Source organism: Poromitra crassiceps, assembly GCF_964638095.1.
Source record: "Poromitra crassiceps genome assembly, chromosome: 7".
In the NCBI taxonomy this organism is placed as follows: domain Eukaryota; kingdom Metazoa; phylum Chordata; class Actinopteri; order Beryciformes; family Melamphaidae; genus Poromitra; species Poromitra crassiceps.
The window spans coordinates 32,123,914-32,146,755 of NC_139628.1; the positions used below are offsets into that span (position 1 = coordinate 32,123,914).

General features: G+C 43.1%; 1 protein-coding gene across 1 annotated transcript in view; it reads right to left on the reverse strand.

The window, feature by feature from the left end:
- Positions 1-22,842, reverse strand: part of dysf (dysferlin, limb girdle muscular dystrophy 2B (autosomal recessive)) — a gene marked incomplete at both ends in the record, with an annotated part of 159,277 nt that overhangs the window by 114,436 nt on the left and 21,999 nt on the right. Inside the window, 18 exon segments of the mRNA XM_083640065.1 lie at positions 5,104-5,210; positions 6,209-6,333; positions 8,120-8,297; positions 8,510-8,623; positions 9,575-9,690; positions 9,997-10,029; positions 12,105-12,187; positions 12,373-12,416; positions 12,821-12,889; positions 14,397-14,500; positions 14,751-14,877; positions 15,003-15,118; positions 15,621-15,651; positions 15,857-15,907; positions 16,312-16,374; positions 16,873-17,001; positions 19,624-19,880; positions 20,538-20,661. Of these exon segments, the coding sequence (XP_083496191.1) occupies positions 5,104-5,210; positions 6,209-6,333; positions 8,120-8,297; positions 8,510-8,623; positions 9,575-9,690; positions 9,997-10,029; positions 12,105-12,187; positions 12,373-12,416; positions 12,821-12,889; positions 14,397-14,500; positions 14,751-14,877; positions 15,003-15,118; positions 15,621-15,651; positions 15,857-15,907; positions 16,312-16,374; positions 16,873-17,001; positions 19,624-19,880; positions 20,538-20,661 (1,871 nt within the window).

Below are 22,842 nucleotides of genomic sequence, written 5' to 3' on the forward strand. Positions count from 1 at the left end.
AAAACGGTTGTGTTCTTGAATATACTGTAGATTATTTGCGAGTTTTGATGTGATGTAATGTGAGATTCAATACATCATCATCATCGGAAGCCGCCGAAGTACTGTTCCAATGTCTGAATCCTACAAAGTACTGTTCCAATGTCTGAATCCTACAAAGTTCTGTTCCAATGTCTGAATCCTACAAAGGACTGTGTCCTCAGGAGAGAGGCATTTCGAGGATGCCCATGTTTGCACTCGCACGTGAAGTATCTACAATTGTATGCAGACGAAGAATGCAGGAAGAAATGATTCCTCCCAGCTGGGTCTTTTAAAAATGGCAAGCAGCAAAACATCGCCGGCTGCACAAATTCACACATTTCAATCTAAGTATCTTCTGTCATTCGTGAATATGTTATCACTTTAGTGTGCCAGCAAATGTTTTAATGCCCAATTGTTCATTAATAAGCTAGAAACTTTGGTGAAATCTGACGGTGGGACCATGACGCAATCACGCACACTCACTAGCCTGTTCCAAATGTTTGCTCTTCCAATGTGAGGAAGGACTCTTGCCTACAGAGGTAGGACGTGACTAGGAAGGACAAGTCCTGCCGAGGAAGGATCCTTAACATTGAGAAACGGCTATTATTTCTAAATGAAAATAATGAATGGTTTAAGCTCTATTAAGAAGGAGAATGTTGTTTGTTCTGCAGCTACTGGGCGGCAGGATGGCCTCAAGACTTAGAGACCAAGTCCTACGCATCTTGCTGTGATCTGCAAGGACAGTGGACACAAGACCAGGAATCAAATTACTGGATTTGCGAGAAATAGAATTCCTACGCTCTTTGTTGTTAGAGGGCTGTGTAGTGTTGGCATCTGTTGGGATCAAACTTTGCCAAAACACTTTTCAGGGGTCTGGCATGAAACTGGTGCAAAAAAAGAGAACATGCCCATTGGCATTGTTCAAACTTGGGGAGTGCGCTTAGGAGGACCTGAAGGAGTGCAGTGCCACGCGCATAGTCATTTTTTTTTATCACTATTTGAAATCCCTGTTTGAAATTCATATTTGAAATCCCTATTTGAAATCCCTGTTTGAAATTGCAATTTTTTTTTCTTCCAAAATGTTTTTATTTACAGTTTGTTATCTTTACAATACATAGACAAAACAACACCAACAACACAACAACAACACCAACATCCACACCTCTGCTCCTCCAATTTGTACATGAAATTGCAATTTGAAACTCCTATTTGAAATCACTGTTTGAAATGCCTTTTAGTCTTTCCGTGATACGCTGGGCTTGTGCTGGTAAAACAATGCAAACTAGAGGGCACTCAGTAGAGTGCATACCTCCGCCACGGCATGTTACCCCCATTGCCACGCCTCCTTTTGGCCAGTGGGCGTGGAAGGTTAATCACTTCTAAATTGGCCCATGACCTACTTACAGAGTATCTACAAAGTTTTGTGGTGTTACGTGAATCCGTGTAGAAGTTACTGTAAGCGGCTTTTTGTGATTGACCGTGACCATGACCATGACCACGCCCCCTTTTGGCTAGTGGGCATGGAAAGTTCATCAGTTCATCCTTGGTCCATGATCAACCTTCCTACAAAGGTTTATGGTGTTACGTGAATCCGTGTGGAAGTTAAGCACCTTTTTGTGATTAGCCACGGCCATTGCCACGCCCCCTTTTGACTAGTGGGCGTGGAAAGTTAATCAGTTCATTTATTCTTACATTTTTCCATTTACCCCTTTCTCTTAAGTACCCCCTGTAGTACCTCCACGTACCCCAGTTTGGGATCCATTAACTTAGAGCAGTGGTTCTCAAACTTTTTTGTCTTCAGTACCTGTTTCCCTGATGTCTGAATCCAAGTACCCCTTTTACCCGACTACATTTTGCTTAGAAAATAGCAAGAGAAAACTATAACATATGACGCAACGGATGAATGATAACCCACCTTTGAAGAATATAACATTACAAAATAAGAAATTGAGGGAAAGAGTTGCAATTAGTGCCTCCTGAGCAGATTCATTTTAATGTTTCATTTATTTTCACGATTTAATTCTTACATTTTTGTATTTTACCCTTTCTCTCAAGTACCTCCTGTAGTACCTCCACATACCCCTAGGGGTACGCGTACCACTGACTTAGAGAAATGAGCCTGACCAAAAAAGAAAGGGAGAGGGGAGTTTTACAGTTGAAAAAAATAATGAACTTAGAAAGATTATCCTACCTCCAAACAAAACCGCTCTTTAAATGTCCCCCCTTTAATAACAGCACTAGAACAGATCATGACCCAACACCAACATAGTCGACGCCTGATCTCTCTACTCTACAACACATTTACATTTTCTTCTAAAGAGTCATGTGACTCAAAAAGAATATCATGGGGTGAAGATCTACTTGAGGATATTTTGGAGTGTGAATGGAGCCTGATTTGCAGCAAGGCCCAGAGCCTCTCAATAAATCCTACACTTAAACTGATCCAATATACAGTAAGTGGATAATGAGGACGTACATTACTCCAGTTAAGAATACATACATTTAATCCAGACACCCCTGACACTTGTGTCAAATGCCAAACTCATAAAGGAACCCTTTTCCATTGTATTTGGGAATGTGAAAAGATGCAGACGTTTTGGAAAGAAGTTATTACCGTAGTTTAATTTCCAGAATAACCTCTAAACCCATTCCTCTTAGCCCCAAGCTCTGCATCATTTGCCCATACCCTGTAAATCTATCTTTTTGTGGGAGCATGACATCAGAATGGTTGATCTCTGCTTAATACAGACAAAACGTCTCATAGCTATGTACACATCAGTCACTGGCTTAAAGAGCATGGAGCAGGGTAATTCCTTTGCTAAATGTATACTTAACCTTGTCCCTATGTCCATTTGAAAAGTTAATGCATCATTAAAAAAAAAAAAAAAAAAGTTTGAAAAAAAATATGGAGAAAAACACCTTCCTTTTTCAGAAGGAAATAACAGACTTTTAATTTGACAAGAAAAAGCCTGCTACGTCACAGTGGGGAGTGGCTCCCGCGTGCGTGTCTCCCTCTCCCCTCCCACTGTGCTTGTCTGCGCTGTGACAGCTCTATCTCTCTCTCTCTCTCTCTCTCTCTCTCGCTCTCTCGGTGTGTGTGTGTGTGTGTGTGTGTGTGTGTGTGTGTGTGTGTGTGTCTCTACGCTGTGTGATACGCTCTCTTTCTCTCTCTCTTCACTCGAGGGAGGGGGAGGCTGCGGCTCCTTCCTCCACAGCACAGCACAGCACCGCTGCTCTGCTCTGCTCTGCTCTGCTCTGCTCTGCTCTGCTCTGCGCCGCGCCGGGCTGTGTGCAGCCTGGGGTCCGCTCTGCTGTGCGGGAGAAAGAAGGAGGAGGAGAAACCGCCACCTCTACAGCCAGCCACCTCACACACCCCAACTGTGCCCGGCTCGCATGCCTCTCGGTCGGCTGGCCGGACAATATGCACCCCGCTGCAGCAGCAGCTTCGGGAGGTTTTCTCACTGTGTTCGGGACTTCGGCTCTAACTCGGCCAGATGGCTGGACACATACGTCACTTTTGCGCATGTGTGTGTGTGTGTGTGTGTGTGTGTGTGTGTGTGTGTGTGTGTGTGTGTGTGTGTGTGTGTGCGTGCGTGCGTGCGTGTGTGTGTATCGAATTACAGTCCGCACCTCGGCCCGCCTCCGCTCGCCTCGCTTGCTTTCTCAACTCTCTCCGCGGTCCGTTGTTTCGTAGCTGGGCTGTTCCTGGTCTCTTTCACTGTCAAAATTAGGCTGAGGCCATCGTATGCATGTGCATAAACATTTGCTACCTCCTCTTCCTCCTGAAAACCGGCGTTAGCATCCATAGTGTGTGACTGACAGCCCTGACCTAAGTGACGACAGACAGAGGGACAGACAGAGGGACAGACGGTCATGCCTGGCGACTCCCCACTGTGACGTCGGAGTTTTGGGATCCAAGATGTCAAAATAAAAGTTAAAAAAGTAAAACGACCCCAGAAGTCACTGTCGTGTATATGTAAGTGTCTTAATGTGAAAATCGAGTTCCTCCATAATTCACCTACACATTGACTGATTGGGGTCTCTAACCTGCCCCATGCTCTTTAAAGAACTATAATCCTGTCTTGCTCTGGAAAAACTAACATATGTAGTCTCAAATGTAAGCTTGATAAATGTTACAAAATTTGGGGCATCTTTCTACATCTTCTTGAAAGCAAAGATTTGCAAAACGTTCTGGATTCATGAACCCTCATTGCTTGTCCTATAGGTGTTTGATACCACAGTACATTTGTATTTTAAGTACTTATTATTCTTATGCTATGCTCTACATTTGTATGTTAATCCTCAAGCTGTACTGCTATACTGTTCAAACACTTTGCTTCAAAGGGAATGCACTGTTTTTCTTTTGTTTTTGTTTTTTTGACGGATGAGATGTTCGGGGGGGTGGGAAATGTTTATATTGCTGATATTGTGTACTATTGTATCCTGGATTTATATGCAAAATCTCAATAAACAAATGCTTAAAAAAAATAAAGAAGAAGAAATATTATCCTGAAAAAAAGCTTAAGTCATAAGCACAGGAAAGAAAACAATTTACCGTAGATCAGAAATGGATCACCTTTTTTTTTCCTCACTTGCCTCTCACGGCTTCCATAGCTGAAAGATGTGAATGTGTTGATTTGTGGTGCAGCGTCTAGACTGGTAAACCATCCCCTCACGTGAATTTGCATTTGTTTTGTTCTGCTGGACCATCTGGTCTCTAGCCCGGGGGCGGGCCTTTTCACAAATTACAAAGTGCACGGGCCAATCAGTGACCTGCCTCGCAGTTGACATCGTAACCGGACAATCAGGGACGCCGTTGGCAAAGCAGTATTGGCTGCTCCCATGGCTTTGCGGCTCGAGCAGTAACGTCAACGTTGGTCGAGTTTACACAGCGATACGTGCAGTTATTGCAGAAATAGACCCAATAACAACAATCAAACAAGAACAGGACACTCCGGATCAGTGTGGGAGCCTCTTGAAGCAGTGCGGTCAAACTGGGGTTACGTTAAGGTCAAACCAGGGTCAAATAGATAGTGTGGTTCAGGGACTTCCAGGGGTCCTTGAGGGTGCCCCTAGAGACCTTACCTGCAGTCTGCGATGACCTGGTCCAGCATGTCCACCACTCTCAGCTCCACCTCCTCCAGGTCACTGCCTGCCTTCACCTGAAGCTGCACCTGCTTCAGGCTGGCCTCCTGGACACACACACACACACACACAGAAAACTTTGCTTGAGGGTGCATCTGGGTTAGAGCCTGACATTTTTTCAGGAGTCCCGTGGGTCATGGGATTCCCGTGGTATTTCCGCGGGATGGGAGTCATTTTCACTAATTCATGTGATTGAGATGGGACAGGAAAAAAGTCAACGGGAGCAGGCGGGAATCATGACAACAGTTCTAATATGAAGAAATGCTATTTTTTTTCCCCCTGGCTGCTCTGGTGGGCAGACACTTGATTGTGTGTGCATGACGTGTGGGGGGAAAAGGAGCGGGATGGGATTGGAGTCATTCTACTGGGATTGGGAAAGGGACGGGACAGGAGCATTTTTGTGGGAGTGGGATGTAACAGGAGTGAAAAACCACTCCTATGTCTCCCTCTAGTCTGGGTAGTGTAGAGGTATAAAAGGCACTCGCGTACCGTCGTGGAAACACCAGGTTCAAATTCCCGGCAGCGGTACTTCCGGCTTGGTCAGAAGTTCCTACAGACACGATTGGCCGTGTCTGTGGGTGGGAAGCAGGTGGGGTACGAGGGAGTGGACCTGGGGGAATAGCGTGATCCTACCATGCACTACGTCCTGGCAGCGAAGCCCCTCTCTGTCGGGGACGTATCGGAGGAAGCATGTGCGAGTCTACCACTCTCCCCAGATCGGCAGAGGAGGTGGAGCAACGACCGGGACAGCAGGGGGAATTGGCCAAGTACAGTTGAGGAAAATGGGGGAGGGGCATTATAAAAAAGACAAGAAAAAAGCTTTGCTTGAAAAAGTTTGGATTATGCAATGTGTGTATGTGCATAATGTGCACCCAGTGTGTGCACACCAAGTGTGTTTGTTGCATTAAATGTACACACACATACAGGCAATGACTACGCTACATACAGTAACTAACACGCACACGCAAGCACGCACGCACACACACACACACACACACACACACACACACACACACACACACACACACACACCCACCCTACCTACCAGTCTGTCTATGATAGCCAGCAACATGTTGAGGGCCTCAATCCTGGGTTTGATGTCTTCCCACTCTGAAGACAACACCACCACTGGCTTCACGTTTCCCCAGGGGAGGTAGTAGTAGTGGCAGCCTGGAACACACATATGCACCATACACTGTAGACTGTGTACAAAATATGGACGTAGCTACCGTGACATCACCCATTGGTTTTTGAACTCCTGTTGGGAAGCCTCAGTCTAACCTGTCACCATCTTGGGGTTGTTGTGCAGCTCGCGCGAGACGGCACGAGATGAGGGGTTTCACAGAGCCGCAGCTCCGCCTGCTATTGGTCCGTGATCGGCAAGCTGCACGATCCCTGGACATGCGACCTGTCAATCACCCCCAAAACATAATCTTTTCTATTGTCTAATTGTACTCTAAATGGGCAAGTTATATAAAGAATCCACACAGTTGTCATGAAAGGTGAAATTATAGGCCAAAAACGTGTTACGAACCAGATTGTATGTCAAGATGCTTAATCCTGTTGTAAACTCAGGCATTTTAACATGGGGTGAACAACTCACGTTTGGAGCCAAGTGGTCTCAATTTGAGGAACTACAGCTTTCAGTATCACTTCCCCGGCTTCCTCTATCAAAGCCGCGCGCGCGCACGCACGCACGAGCACACGCACGCACACACACACACACACACACACACACACACACACACACACACACGCACGCACACACAGATGATGATTTCTTAGCAGCCCCTCTGGACAAAAGTGGTAGTGTTCTCCTGGAATGAACACTGCATTTCCTGAACCCCAAGTCTCCTCCACTGTCACCAGTCCGAGCCGCGGCATGCCAGGCAGGGCTTCACCGAGCCTGGCCTGAACACAACGCCTCCCCCTGCTGTTTAGAGTACTGAACACAGCGCCTCCCCCTGCTGTTTAGAGTACTGAACACAACGCCTCCCCCTGCTGTTTAGAGTACTGAACACAACGCCTCCCCCTGCTGTTTAGAGTAACTACCGGTATATAGAAATAGCCAATCTTCTGGCTGATGGCCTCATTTGCTGATGTACTGTGGGTAATATAGAGGCATCAGTATTAAATGGACTGTTTCATAACCAGTTGAAAGTTCCATGTAGGGCCTTTAATAATAGTTTTCAAAATTCTGATTCTCATCACATCCAACCATCTGAATCCAACAATATGAGTTTACTGCACAACAAGAATTTACTGCACACGCACCAATTTACCCTGAATGTATACAATTTTAATGCATTGTAATGTATATATTATACATGTTATGTATTGTATATTTCTATATGCATATGTGTCGAACCCCAGCAGCTAATCGGGATCCTAATAAACTAAACTATAAGAATTTACAGCACATGTGCACCAATTTACTGCACATTTACGGTATACCTTCTGCATTGGGAATTAATGATTCCCCATTAATTTTTCCATTGACGTTTCACAAAATCCTCATATGAAGACCAGAACAACAGAACAAAAAGCAAGACTTTTTTATATAATTGTATTTCTTACAGTTTTTAGTATTGTAAATTTGTTTTGTAGTTTTGTACCGATGCCTGTTCTTTGTTGTTTTGACTTGTCTGTCTGACACCAAGGACCACAATGGAAACAAGTCTTTGACTTTATTGTGTTTTATCCTTGATGTTGTTTCTGAGATGCATCTCCTCATGTTTTCTTTTTACCAAACATTTAATAAAATAAAATAAAATAAAATAAAATAAAATAAAATAAAATAAAATAAAATAAAATAAAATAAAATAAAATAAAACCTGGAAGAGGGTGTGACTTAGCCACTCTATTTATTGCATAATGTGTCCAGTTTGCTGACATTTATATCAATTTAGTTGCTTTTATGCACATTTCACAACTTGTCTTATGACCTTTGACGTACCATCGAACACGGCACTGCTGAACTGGGTGGTGGAGGCCAGAGGGAGGCAGGTGTAGTCAAACTTGTTGCCGTAGTTACCGATGCTGACCTCAAACTGGATGGCGTCGTCAACATCCTGCAGGAGCGTGGCCGAGTAGAACGACGCGAAGAGAGAGAACTTCCTCTTCCTGAGAAACTTCTGTTAGAGAGAGAGAGAGATGGAGAGAGAGAAAGAGAGGAGGATGAATAGAGAGTGAAGAAAGAGAGAAGAGGACAATGGAGAGAAAGAAAGAGAGGGATAAGGGACGAGAGAGAGAAAAAGAGAAAAGAGACAGAGTAGTAGAAAGGTAAGGCAAGAGATGTTGAGTTGTCCTCTGTATCTTACTCTCTCTTTCCCTCCATCCCTCTCACCTCCACCACCAGCAGGTGGTCTGATGGTATCTCCTCGGTCTTCTGCTCCAGTTTGTCCACCAGCGTCGTAGATAGTTCCAGTAAAATCCGACCGCGGTACGCCACGCCTTCACCCTGATGGAGAGGGAGGGAGAAGAGAGTGAGGGGTAGAAACAGATTATAGATAAAACACTACAGTAAAAAAAAAAAAAAAAAAAAAATTAGGGATGCAGCAATACCAATTTTTGGCAGACCGAGTACGAGACCTTGAACTCACCATGGCCAGGACTAGTGGGGCAATGTATTTTTAGACGATGGGAGAAATAGTTTGACCTTATGTTTAGGTGGTTACCGGAAAGACACGCTCTCTCTCTCTATAAAATGTCTAGATTATTATTTTTTTGCCTGTATTGGTGGTGGACAGCTGAACACTGAGTCCAGCCAAATCAGAAAAAATAGTTACTTTTCATTTCATGGGGTCTTTAATGAACCGCAGACACCCTGCAAACTCACCAGCCACACTCAAAGAGTTAGCAGCATTAGTTATTACTTATTACTCCATTATTATACTATATTTACACTATTCTATTATAATCATTTGCTACCTTAAAGGAACACTCTGCCCATTTTCAACCAGCTTTGTATCATTAGAACATCAGTAGTATATCAGAAAACTGTAAACTGTTTTGAAGTCTGTCATTTAATTTGACAGTTATCGAGTGTTAAAGTGTGGACCAGTGACATCACTGGTCCACACTAAATCAAATCAATAACTCATTAACTCAAATCAACTCTCAATAACTGTCAAACTAGATGAATGATGAATAGTTTGACAGTTATTGAGAGTTGATTTGAGTTAATGAGTTATTAATTTGAGTTAGTGTGGACCAGTGATGTCACAGGTCCACACTTGAACACTCGATAACTGTCAAATTAAATGACAGGACTTCAAAACCGTTTACAGTTTTCTGATATACTACTGATGTTCTAATGATACAAAGCTGGTTGAAAATGGGCGGAGTGTTCCTCTAAATTGTTTGTGTTGATTGATTATTATTGTATTTATTTGACAAAAGTTTGAGTTACTTTTCCGAGGTTCAGAGCTTCATGGGGGTCGTTGAAGGCGGTGAACTCTCTGGGGCTGCCGTACAGGTTGACAAAACAGGGGCCGAAAGTGGGCAGGAAGCCAAGACTGTCGTCCACTGTGCAGACACAAACAGACACAAACAGACACAAAATGGCCGACGGGCTTCATTATTAACGGAATGTAGAAACATGGCGATGCAGAAAGGAGGATCAAACGGCATGAAATAAGATGAGATGATTAAAATGACGTATGCTCGTCATAAACAGGCTCCTAAATCACAACGGGAATTTAGCGGAGGTGGAGACAGACATGGGATCAAAGGAGACAAGAATATACATCACAGGAATGATGCTAAGTGAGAAAACAGTCATGTTGAAGTGATGGAGTGTGTCACACGATGCAGAGGGGATGAGAGACGTACTGCCGGAGTGGACGGTCCGAGGAGCCGAGTCATCTGAGTGCGTGGAGAGGAAGGATGGTTCAGAAATAATCACAGGAAGAGGAAACAGATGACGCTGCACGCCACTCAAACCCAAGCAGGCGGTCAACAGAAGCGCTATGATCCACAAACAACTCACTTGACCATCACTGAGCTGGTTTCACGTTCATGTTTTGAAACAAGTTATATTAAAGTAGTAGCTGCCTCTCGCATTTCAAACAAATCAATAAATCATTGCCATAGTCATTTTTTAGACATTAGTATAATTACCGTAAAACAAACGAGACCATCGGCAATAAAAGGAAGCGACGTGGCTGATGGGAAATGTAGTCTTAATGTGGAGAAACACTAGAACAATACTACTGGTGTGATACAGAGGAGAGCGATCTTCTCCACCATTCTCTTATTTGTGTACGGTAATTATACCCGGCGAGTATGACTTAGATTTGTGTTTAAAAATGCTACACATAACACCTTTAAATGCCTTTTTAGGCTTGTAGTTTCTTTGACACACCAACACAACTACTGAAACAGCAAAACCCTGACGCCCATAAATACCATTTTATCTTTCTATCTTTGTATGGAAGACAATGCCATGTCTCTGACGTTTAATTTAACATCCTGCACAGATCTCGCAAAACATGACTTAAGACCGTCTCTGATGCGTTTCGGTCCACTGACGTACAGATAATCTGACAAACGACACTTAGTTCAATAAGATTAATTTGTGCCTGGTTTGTCTGTTATTTCTTTCCTTTCCAGCACCAAAATCCTTTGTGATTAGTGGTAGAGTCAGAGTGTTTGCACTTGAACTTGGAACTAAGAAGATAAACTAGGAACTAGAGAGTAAGAACATAGAACTTGAATTTTAAAACTTGGATCTTCGATTTTAAGAACTAAGGGCTTGAAGGTAAGAACTTGGTACTAAGAAGTCAGAACTTGGAACTCAGAGCCAACAAATTCTGTTTGTTGTGGACCGTAAGGTTCTGGAAAGGTTCTTAAGCCATGCTGTACAAGATAGAGTACGGTGGCTATATTGGTGCCAGATGTGAGTTTGGGTTCCATACGATAAGAAAGAATGGCACACGTAGCAAAAAACTCATGCTTGTTGTTTTCTTTCTCAACACATGAACTCAACCATGCTTCACTCAGTGTCAGTGTTCAACACAGCAAACGTTACCAGGTTAGTCTTCATGCATGTCACTGAAACACATGCTCTGATACGTTTATGAAGCACAGATCGAGCTGGTAGGGATTTCTGGAATCGACTCCGACTCTCAACTCTTGTACGGGAGCTGAAAGGAATCAACTCTTTGACCGTAAAATCAGAAATCAATGGAACTCAAATGGTTTTGTAGCTACTCACTCGAATGTTGATTCAAGCCTTGTTATTGTGATATTTTCGTCTGTCATCATTATTATTGTTGTTAAATTAGCCGTGAAATTTCAATTAAAATGAGAAGTGTTGAGGTCAAAGATTCTACTGCACTCTACTGTACTACTAACAGCACCCTGACGCCCCATATTTCTCCCAGAACCATGATCCTTTCATACAGAAAACACATGGAACAGATCAATCAGCCATACGCGTCTTATGATAGAAACCTACAGTAACACCCGTGAAAGAGACAAAGAAGAGCCTTTACATGTCACAGCATAAACCAAGCATCCAAAATCATGGGTGAAAAGTGCAGCAGCAGCAGTTCCTGGAATGGCCACTAGAGGCTCCAAAAAGACTTCAAACCGCTCAAATCAAATCAATGGACCACACAACACAACTTCGAAATATAATCTCATATTATGCAAACAAATCATACCAGATTAGACCACAAAGCCCCAGATTAGACCAATGTAGTGTAGCGTCAGCCTCTACAACTCAGATGCTACAGTGATCAGTCATCAGACCAAATCCAAATTAGTCTAAACCAGATCAGTCTACAACACTTGAGGCTGATCCAGTCCAGCACAACAAACCAGCACAAACCAGGCGAGAAAAGTCAAGTAACTCCAGTCAAATCCAACCCATTCCAGTTCTACACTGATCTGGTCCAGTCCAGTCCACTCCGGACCGATCCACACCAGTTGCTCACCATCGATCTGCCCTCCGGGGGCGGAGACCTTAGACATGCAGAGGTGGGCGGTGCCGATGACATCATTGTGACTGGCTCGGTCCCTGGAGTGAGGAAGTGAGAAAAGTGCTAGTCACATGAATTATTTATTATTTTGGATTAAACTAAACACATTCTTTAAGTTTCATGTGGAATTTTCAAATGACAAAAAGAGAAGCTGAAATAAAAAACTAACTTTTATATTGCTGTGATTTGAATAAACAAAGAACAGGTTTTATATCAATCTCACCAGTCCAGAATCCTGATCCTCATCTTCTCACACATGGAAGGAAACTGGGAGGCAAAAAAGCAAGAAAAGACACAAGCACACCTTTGTAGTTGTGTGTCATGGCTACAAAAACACTGGCATACTGTAACTGATCGATTGATCGATCGATTGATTGATTTGACTGAAATACAATGTACAAGCAAGCGTACCACTATGGCAACACAATAAAGTCACATGACTAACTTCCATTGTCACTCATATCACAGCCAAAGAGGCTGTTTTTTTACTGATTGCACTTTGATGTGTGTGTGTGTGTGTGTGTGTGTGTGTGTGTGTGTGTGTGTGTGTGTGTGTGTGTGTGTGTGTGTGTGTGTGTGTGTGTGCGTGCGTGTGTCTGTTTGCGTGCGCGCGCGCGCGTGTGTGTGTGTGTGTGTGTGTGTGTGTGCGCGTGTGTGTGTGTGTGTCTCACCCTGATGGGCATGGTCAGGCTCTGGTTCCACTGTGGATTGGCGTTCTTCTCCATGATCCTAGTGCAGATCTGCAGGAGAGGCAGGACGACGCGTCAGCACTGACACATCCCATTCAATCACACTCACACATAACAGGTCTTAAAGCCCCAACATGTAGAAATATGCTGAGCAGCAGCAGCAGCAACAGCAACCTCTGCTGCCACAGCTGACTAGGGCTGTCAATCTCCCTCTATAATCAAATTCGAATTTCAGTGCTTTATACATTTTAATATTCGAATTATATTCGAATATTTTAATTAATTTTTAATTGAAAAAAAAAAAAAAAAAAAAAAAAAAATTGTTTTTTGGATAAAATAATTGATAATAAAAAAAGACACAGCCTTTGTTTGAGCTCCTTATCAATAAACAAATAAGTAAACTTTGCCAAAACAACAATGAGCCATGAACAAAAAAAAATCAGTCACATATTGCACTTAAGACCTACATGTTTACATTCAGTATAGCAGCTTCAACAGTCAACTTCAGTTAACAATGAATGAACATACATTTTAAGAGCTACAGGTAGGTTTACATCAGTATAGCAGCTTCAACAGTCAACTTCAGTTAACACTCTTTTCTTCAAGTATGTTGTCAGAACTTGTCACTGTTCTAGTGTTCTAAAAAAAAAAAAAAAAAAAAAAAAATTAAATTAAATATTCGTTTTAAAAAAATAATAATAATCGAATTTCGTTCATAATTATTAAATTCGAATAATATTCGAATATCAAAATTCGTTTCAACAGCCCTACAGCTGACAGCTGCTGATTGGATCAGCGTTTAAGCATTCACCAATCACAGGCATTCTCACAACAAGGCGGTCCATTTAAATATGGCCTCCTCTTCTCTGATCTTGCTTCACCTGTGCTGCCTCACACCACTGCTGCTGCTGCCGGCAAAGCTTTGCCTCCACCACCCCAGCCTCCACCTTTATTTATTGTATTTTATGAATAAATTAAGGTGGAGGCTGGGGTACAGAGTCATGCATGGCTCAAAGGTTAAACTTATTCCACATCTTGCTTTGGGCAAACACACCAGACGCGTATCCGACGCTGAAGCAACACCTCACGGAGGCAGTTTCACAGGGGAGACCGATCACACCGGCCACAGCGCGTTTCCTCGCCTCACATGCAGCGTGAGTTTCGGCGCCGGGTCTATTTTTTACACGTGACGCGAGCAGCCAGGCACGAAGTCAATACAAGTTGTGACCGGCACGGGGCAAAACAGAGCAAACCAGCGCTTCTGGTGTGAATGGCAAGGCTCCTGCTCGATGTTTCCGTGACGCGATGTTTCCGAGATGCTTGTGGTGTGAACCAAGCGATGCTCCCATGTATCTCCATGGGGGATTCTGCATTGCGCTCCTTGTTCAGCTTAGCATGCTGCTGGGCTGATCCAGGGAGTGTCTTCTGTACAGAGCGGAGCCTTCAGCGCCAAGCGGCAAACATAACTGTATTTCCAATTTGTGCAATAAATGAAATCTATGACTAAAGTGTTCCTGAATGAACATGACTGACAGAAGCTGCATCATGGCACACGCACCGTTTTGCCAGCAAAGTGGATTTCCACCAGCGGATCCACCAGGTTCTTCCTGTTACTGTCAAACCCCAGAATCTGCCTCATCCCATCCATGAAGGCATCATCCACTGGAGAGAGAGAGAGAGAGAGAGAGAGAGAGAGAGAGAGAGGGAGAGAGAGAGAGAGAGAGAGAGAGAGAGAGAGGGGAGAGAGAGAGAGAGAGAGAGAGAGAGAGAGAGAGATAGATTAATGAAGCACTTGTAGAGAAGACACACACACGTAGTGCACACACACACACACACACACACACACACACACACACACACACACACACACACACACACACACACACACACACACACACACACACACACTCACTCTGTGGCAGGTCCTCAGCTCTGAAGATCCTCAGGGTGAAGATGGCTCCTCTGAGCGACAGGCCGGCCGGCCGCAGCAGGTTCCCCTCTATGTCCTCCTTATCCTCCACACACTCACGCTTATCAGGCTGGAACACACACGCATTCGCATATACTGTATCAATACAGACATGAATTAATTCAGGTGAAATCAGATCAGATGTCTAACCGCCAACGTTTCCATTCGTCGATCCTCTCATCCAATCAGACTCACCGGTGCCTCGTCACCGGCGGCCAGAACGAAGAGGCTGACCTTCAGGTAACCTCTGACCCCGGCCGAGAGGTCGTCAGGGTCACAGAGCAGCAGCCACTTCCTCAAGAAGCAATGTCCTACAGAGAGAGCGAGAGAGAGAGAGAGAGAGAGAGAGAGAGAGAGAGAGAGAGAGAGAGAGAGGGAGACAGCGAGAGAGAGGGGGAGGTGATGTGAGGTCTCATTGTGCCGAGTACCCAGAACTCCAAACTAGAACTTGGAACTGAGAATTCCACACTCCAAACTCAAACTAAGCATTACAAACTCTGAACTAAGAGCTTGAAATAAAAAATTCTGAACTTGAAACTAAGAACCTGGAACTCAGAACTTGGAATTCGCGGTTCATAACTCAGACCTCTGAACTCCACACCTAATACATACCAAATGATTGACAGCACAACATTAAGACAAATCATGTTCCTTTTGAACAGATACTAATTTAGGTCTTTAGATGACACTTTACACAATAAATCCTCGATATTTTAATGCACAACTATTTTTGTTGTTGTCAGAAAAGAATACAGAGCCATGTCAAAAGTGAAAATCACCAAGAGCCTCTAGTCCATATAAAGCGATACTCACTGTGCTCATGGTAGACCGTCCCCACATCCAGCTGTGAAAACAATCAAGAGGCTGAATGTGTTAGTATTCATAATCACAGTCACAATCACTTCAATCAGCGATATCAATGTACAGGAATTTGTCTTGGTTACATCAATGCATAGACATACAGTATGTCTTTGCATATTGTATGGCCAATATCAATAAAGCCCTGTCAGTCATAATCTTGGTTGAAGATTGAACAAGTTGCAGCTTGCCTTGAATTCACCGATCACAGCATCAGTTCTGAGCGAGCGAGAGTCACAAACCTGTCGGAGGGAGAGAGAGAGAGAGAGATTTAACATGTTATCCAACGCCATTTACAGTGAAAGCAACAGCAGAATAACCTTACAAACCTAGATCAGCAATGTTATCAAATCCAACAGTAATAACATAAGCATGACTGAGGAAGAGAGACTTCATGAAACAAGCCAATAGTAAACATCTTATCCCCCATCAGGGATGTAGATCCACCCTTAGGGCAGTCCCATTCATTGTCAATGCCACCCCCTAGCGGCACAAAGTCAACGTTACAGTGTGACTAACTGTAACAAACGGATGGAGGACGGACGGACGGAGACTGATCCACAGTCCCCACTTTGGTGGGGGACAATTAGGAAGTCATACAGAACAGACAGAAGTAACAGAAGTAAAGACAGAAGGTCAAACTTACAGTGATGAAGATCGGCTCGTCAAACAAGTCCGATGGAGTCTCAAAGAAGTTGAGGAAGAAGGTCTGTCACACAGAGAAACAAGCCCAATGTCAGAACAAGCTAGACATGTGAAGTGACAAAAATAAGTTACAGTTTGACACGAAGGATTTGTCAAGTGTGGATTAGTGACCTGACAGATATAGTAACACTAGTCCTGACTTATTGACACTCATATTGATATCGACATATAGATGATTTTATTGTAATTCTGTTGCTAGGGAACGGTTTGGAACCTAGCTTATTTCCTGTCAGATATTGTATGACCAAACACTGCAACCGGAAGTAAACTAGGGTACATTTAAAATGTTTATATGTTGTCAAGTTGAAACGGTCTATACTTCACGTATGCAATTAACGTCACCAAATGAATAAGTCCTCCTGTGACAAAGGGATCCAAAAGCATATTGGAGCAGTTGGGCGTTAAATAAGCAATAAATCCGATTTTTACTGCAGCAGAACACACACAAAAATCATGACACTCCCAATTATGAAGGCAGTCAGACAGGCATATGTCTGTTTACCTCATCAAACACCGGGTTATTCCCCTTCCTGATGCGGGTCCTCTTGGTCTGCCCAGCTACCGTTACCTTGACGACGGGCTTGATGTTGATGCCCGGCAACTGTCGCCCCTCGATGACCCGCACACGGACCTGACAGGAGGACAGATGGGCAGACACATTCAATCACTTCAATAAAATTCTAATGAATACAAAGTAATAAATCTATCCAGTCACTCTCAACTGTACACAATCTAAAAATACACTTTATTGCTCAATTTATAAAGAACATACAGACTAATAATTTGTCCAGAAATTGCTCACAGCAACAACAAAAAAATACTTTCCCTCCATGCACGCAATAGTTTTGTCAGAGAATGTGACATTTATTTATTTATTTATTTATTTATTTTAAATGATGGGTGTCTCATTCTGAAAAGAACCTCCTCAAATCAAGAAATCCCATAAAAATAATCAGCATTATAAAATAAATCCAACCTAATTCTTTGTTGAAGTGACACATTTTATAAACTAGTAGATATCATTATAAATAGAAGTCAACAGATTTTTTCTGTCCAGTTGGTCTACTCTAGTCAGTGTTACATGTTCATGTACAGTACAAACAGTAGTAGTTCATCCTATTCTATTCTATTCTATTCTATTCTATTCTATCCCAAGCCTTTCTTTTTGCTGTGTTCAGTGTAACCGCTCAAACTCCCCACACAGTGGCACTGTGAGTAAACATTAGTTTCAGTACACAGATGATAGATGAGTATTTTTCTTTTGTATCCATTTATTTATTTGATTTTACTCATTCTTTTTATTTCAGATTCTTTTTAGGGCAATTCTTCATTAGGTCGTTCAAAGTGACAGGAAAGAGAGACAGGAAAGATTTGGAGTCAGAGGGAGACGACACGTCACAAAGGTGTCTTCTTTACTACTTCTCTTATAAGAAGGTTATCAGAGTGTTGTGGCTTTGACCCTTGAACTCCACACTGTCAGTTGTTGCTTGACATTTTGTTGCTAAAGCAATTTGAGATTATTCCACTGTTCTATTCACTGTTAGTTGTGCCGGATGAGAGTGTGAACCAAATGCCTTCTACATGTATGTGAATGTGTATTTAAGACCGTCTCTCATCTCATCTCGTAAAAGGAGTACACCAAGTTGTGTGAGTTTGGCCCATTGGTCAGTTTACCTAATGCAGTACGAGAAGACTGGCAATCTGGCACCAACATCATCTCTGTGTCTTTGATTTACAGTATCTTCATTGTTTGGATAATGCTAATTAATTACCGACAATTATTTAACACACGGTATGCTAAACCCCTATGTGAACCCCTTTATAATCAAATGGTATGTTTCCTTTCTTTCCAGGAGACCACAGAGGGTGAGATTCAACTCTGTGCTCTCTGAGGAGACACTATGTAGTACAGGGGTGCCCCAAGGAACAGTCAGTTCCTCCTTTCTGTTTACGTTGTATACAGACGACTGTGTCAGCTCACATCCCAATCAGTTCGTAATTAAGTTCTCAGACGACACCGTGATACTTAGTCTGCTCACGAGCGATTCTAACATCCTCAGCCAGACATCTGGAGTGGACAGGTTCATAGATTGGTGCGATCAGCATCATTTAAAAATAAATGTAAACAAAACAGAGGAGGTCGTCGTAGACCCCAGGTCCATAGGAGATCACACTATGATCAGTGTTCACAACCATAACATCAAACAGGTCTCCTCCTATAAATATCTAGGAGTGCAGATTGATCAGGATTTGAGCTAGCACACGCATGTCACAACCTTCTGCGCAAAGATACATCAGCGTCTACACTTTCTTCGAAGACTCAGGCTTTTTGGAGTCAGTGTGAATATTATGTTGATTTTCTACAGGGCTAGTATAGAATCCATCCTGAGATATGGTATTTCCAGCTGGTTTGGCAACCTGACTGTCTCAAATTGCTAGGCTAGCAAAAATGGCTGGGAAGATCATGGGTATGTCCACCCCCCCGATCACCCCCCAAGCCATTTTTGAGCAAGCAGTGATAAGACAAGCTCGGAATATCTTATCCGACCCCTCGCATGTACTGAACCCAGAGTATGAACTACTGCAATCTGGCAGGAGATATAGGATCCCGCGGTGCAAATATAATAGATATAAACACTCATTTGTTCCTCTGTCAATCAAAATGATTAATGACATTAACTAGAAGTGACTAGATGCACTTTATCACGGGGGTATGTGCAATGGTGTATATGCAATGTTTTTGGTTCTTGGTGTTTTTTGTCAAATGTTTCCATGTATGCAGCTGTGTCTCTGTCTCCAAGACACATTTCTGCCAAGGGAGACAAATAAAGAAAACCTTGACCTTGACCTAAAGTGTTAGCATGCACAACAGACAGAGAAAGCAGCGACACAGAGATTATTTCGTTGCCAATCGTCCTAATGAAACCATGTGATAATAAAGCACCTGAGTGTCTGAAGTAGAAGGAAGTTGACTGAAATCCAAACTCCCATTTTACCTTGATTGAATAGACCCTTCTCATGGGGGCCATTTTGTGTCGAAAAGGCAGGGTAAACACAGGTGCAAGCAAAACACTAATGATGGTTTCCAACTTCCATGATTGGAATGTGGAAACCCTCATTAGTGTTTTGCTTGCACCTGTGTTTATTCTGCCTTTTCGACACAAAATGGCCCCCATGAGAAGGGTCTATTGAATTCAATGTTGGTGTTCTCTGATTTGAACACACACACACACACACACACACACACACACACCTGTATGTCCTGTGGTTTGCTAGGCAGGGGTTTGGCCTGACTGCTGGCTCCCTTCCGTCTCTTCTTCAGGCCTCCGTGGGTGTTGTAGGACGGTGGGGAGCGTTTGGGGGTCTGGGCGGTGGGGGTCTCCTGGCCCGGGGGCCCCTGGGGGCCGACGATCACCATGGAGCGTCCGTCGTCGGGCCCCTGGTCCTCTGTGGTCTCCAGCATCAGCATGCTCTCCGTATCGTCCTCCCCAATGGTGTCCAGAGAGATCACTGGGTAAATAGATCCATACTGTGACCAAATGTGTTCTGCGAGCTGAAATTCATTTTACACAGAGCCCGGGAGTAGCCATTGGGAGAGAAAAAAAGTTATAGAGTCCACGATTTACTGTAACGTGCGCACGTTTGAGTCCATTTGTGTCCACGAGATACAATTTGTTTGCTCGATTTCGCTAAACTGTGCAGTTTAGGAAAACATGCAACTTAAAATATACCTTTTAGTATATAGCCTATTGCACATAGGCCTAGTCAGAATTTGGTACAGTATGTTAATATTTATTGTCTGTTACACTGAATAGGCATATCGCCCAAATATCGTAACATCTTTAGCCACTTCACCTTCAAATAGATAGATAGATTAGACAGACAGACAGACAGACAGACAGACAGACAGACAGATAGATAGATAGATAGATAGATAGATAGATAGATAGATAGATAGATAGATAGATAGATAGATAGATTGATTGATTGATTGATTGATAGACACATACATAGATACATACATGTAGATAGGTAGGTTGGTTGGTAGGTAGATAGATAGGTAGATAGATAGATAGATAGATAGATAGATAGATAGATAGATAGATAGATAGATAGATAGATAGATAGATAGATAGATAGATAGATAGATAGATAAGATAGTATTACTTGTGATAGTGTCCAGCTCCACACCGGGGTTGTTGTGCTGCATGGCCTCTGGCTGGGGAGGGGGCTGGAACATAGGAGGCGCTCCTGGTGGAGGGATGTAGGAAACCTGCAGGGTCAGCGTAGCCTAGAGGAGACAGAGAACATACGTTCGTATGACTTGAATTTAACATATGATTAGACTTGAAGGTGATGGCTGTGACATATTAAACTATAAGATGAGTGTTGAGTTGGTAAGGTGAGAGAGGAGGAGGAGATGCACAGCATCACTGAATGGCCACGGGGAGAAGATAATATAAAAACATAGATTCTAAATTATAATATTAAATGAATATTATATTGGGGAAAACAATGGTTATTGGGTTGGGGGGGCGGTGCACATTGGTGGCTAAATCCCAACGATGTCTCATTAAGTGTCTTGTATTGTGTGCAAGTATTCTGTTTTCTGTGGACATGATTGCTGTGTTTCCAAGGTTACAGACACGGTAAACTGTCTTGTCTTTAGCCATAGTCTCTACTTCAAAACGGTGCCACGGTGCCAAAGGGTGGGGTGAAGCCACAATAGTCAGAAAAATGTCCCATTGGACCAAAAGCCTGTTTGTCTCATTCTTCCATAGTTTCCAAAACAAAACAAAAACACATGGCTAATTATTATGCGGAATTGCATCATTCTCCCATAAAGCACATGGCTAATTATTATGCAGAATGACTAATCAACATATTATGCAGATGCTCCAAATCAACCAGGGGAAAACGTTAGGAGGCAGGACCGACTCTAACTGCATGGGCCAAAACATGTGTCAAAACACTCTTTGTAGGTTGAGAAGAGGCGGCTCAGTTAACCTGTTAGCAAGCTAACTAGCCAGAAAACACGCGCTGTATGTCAATGTGAACATGCCAACGCTACATGCTAGGCCTACTAGATAGGCTACATTAACTAGTGTGCTAATCAGATGTGTTAACAAGAAGACAATGAGGGATAGCTGACCAGATAGCCTACTTACTATGCTAAGCTAACAAGCTGACATTATCTGACACTAAATTGATCAGATGTACTAGCAATGAAATGTTCAGAAAAAGCACAGAAATGAACCATCCATTAAATTCTCTTGAGACAAAGTTGTACATTTAGCAACAGCAGCTGAGGACCTCCAATATGTCCGCCACCTGAAAGTGCTCCTGGCTACTGTGAAAGCAACACTGTGGCTGCTATGTGTGAGCTGGAGGCACGTGTGGTCCTCTCCTCACCAGTTTCCTTTAACAGGAAAAAGCAGCTTAAGTGATCAGCTGTGGTGTTTCTATAAACAGAGATATCATGATGATCTGTGTGTACAGTCGCCACATTCTCTGGCTCCGGGCTGCTGGATCATAATATTTAGCGCTAGGCTAGTAGCCTATGAACAGCAGCTAGCCTACACGCCCATCTTCCATCGTGGGATCAGATGAAAACGCTCTCTCTTCACCTCACGTTTCCCTCTCCACTGAATCTCCTCTCTCATATCTTCCCTTACTAAAAAGTCACATGTGAAAATCCAGCTGTGAATTCAAAAGCACACATCTGGACTTTTTGGGCATGTTGGTTTTAGTATGTGAACTTGTGAAATCTCCCAGCTGGTGAATGTCCCATTTGGTACTTCCTTGAGCCGGGTTGTATTATGAGGGGAGTCAAACACCGTAGTAAAAGTTTAAACAATAAATTATTAAGTAAAACTAAGGGAAAATAACTAGACAACACAAACCCATTTATATTCAACACACAACAGAAAAGAACAGAACAAAAGGTGCATTGGTGAGAAGTCTCTACTAAATGGTCTGAAGGTCTTGAGTGGTCAATGAGTGCACCGGGCCCAGGTGCACCCAATCAGCCTAACGACCCCAAGACTGGTCCAGGAGAGTAGGAGGGTCATGACAATTTTAGATGTTTTATTACAGTGTATGGAACCCATGACCAAAATAGTCAGGGGAAGGGGGACTTTGAAAACCACTAATTTCGGAATTGAAACTTGTCCTACTGTTGCCCTCATTGAAGTCACTCTGGATAAATGACTCAAATGCCAAATATAAATGCAACTTTACAGTAAGATGAGGTTAGGAGAATAAAGTGTGTGTTGTAACAACACCCGGTAAGACTTACAGGGGCAACACCGAATTCTTTCATCAAAGGAGCAAAGAATGTACGTAATTCATGTTGTAGACACACACACACAAGTACACACACTGTACCTACTGTACGATAAACACAGGCTCTTTCATTCTTAACCTCTGACCCCGCAAAATGACTGTGTTCCGTTCCTCTATGTGTGGGTGT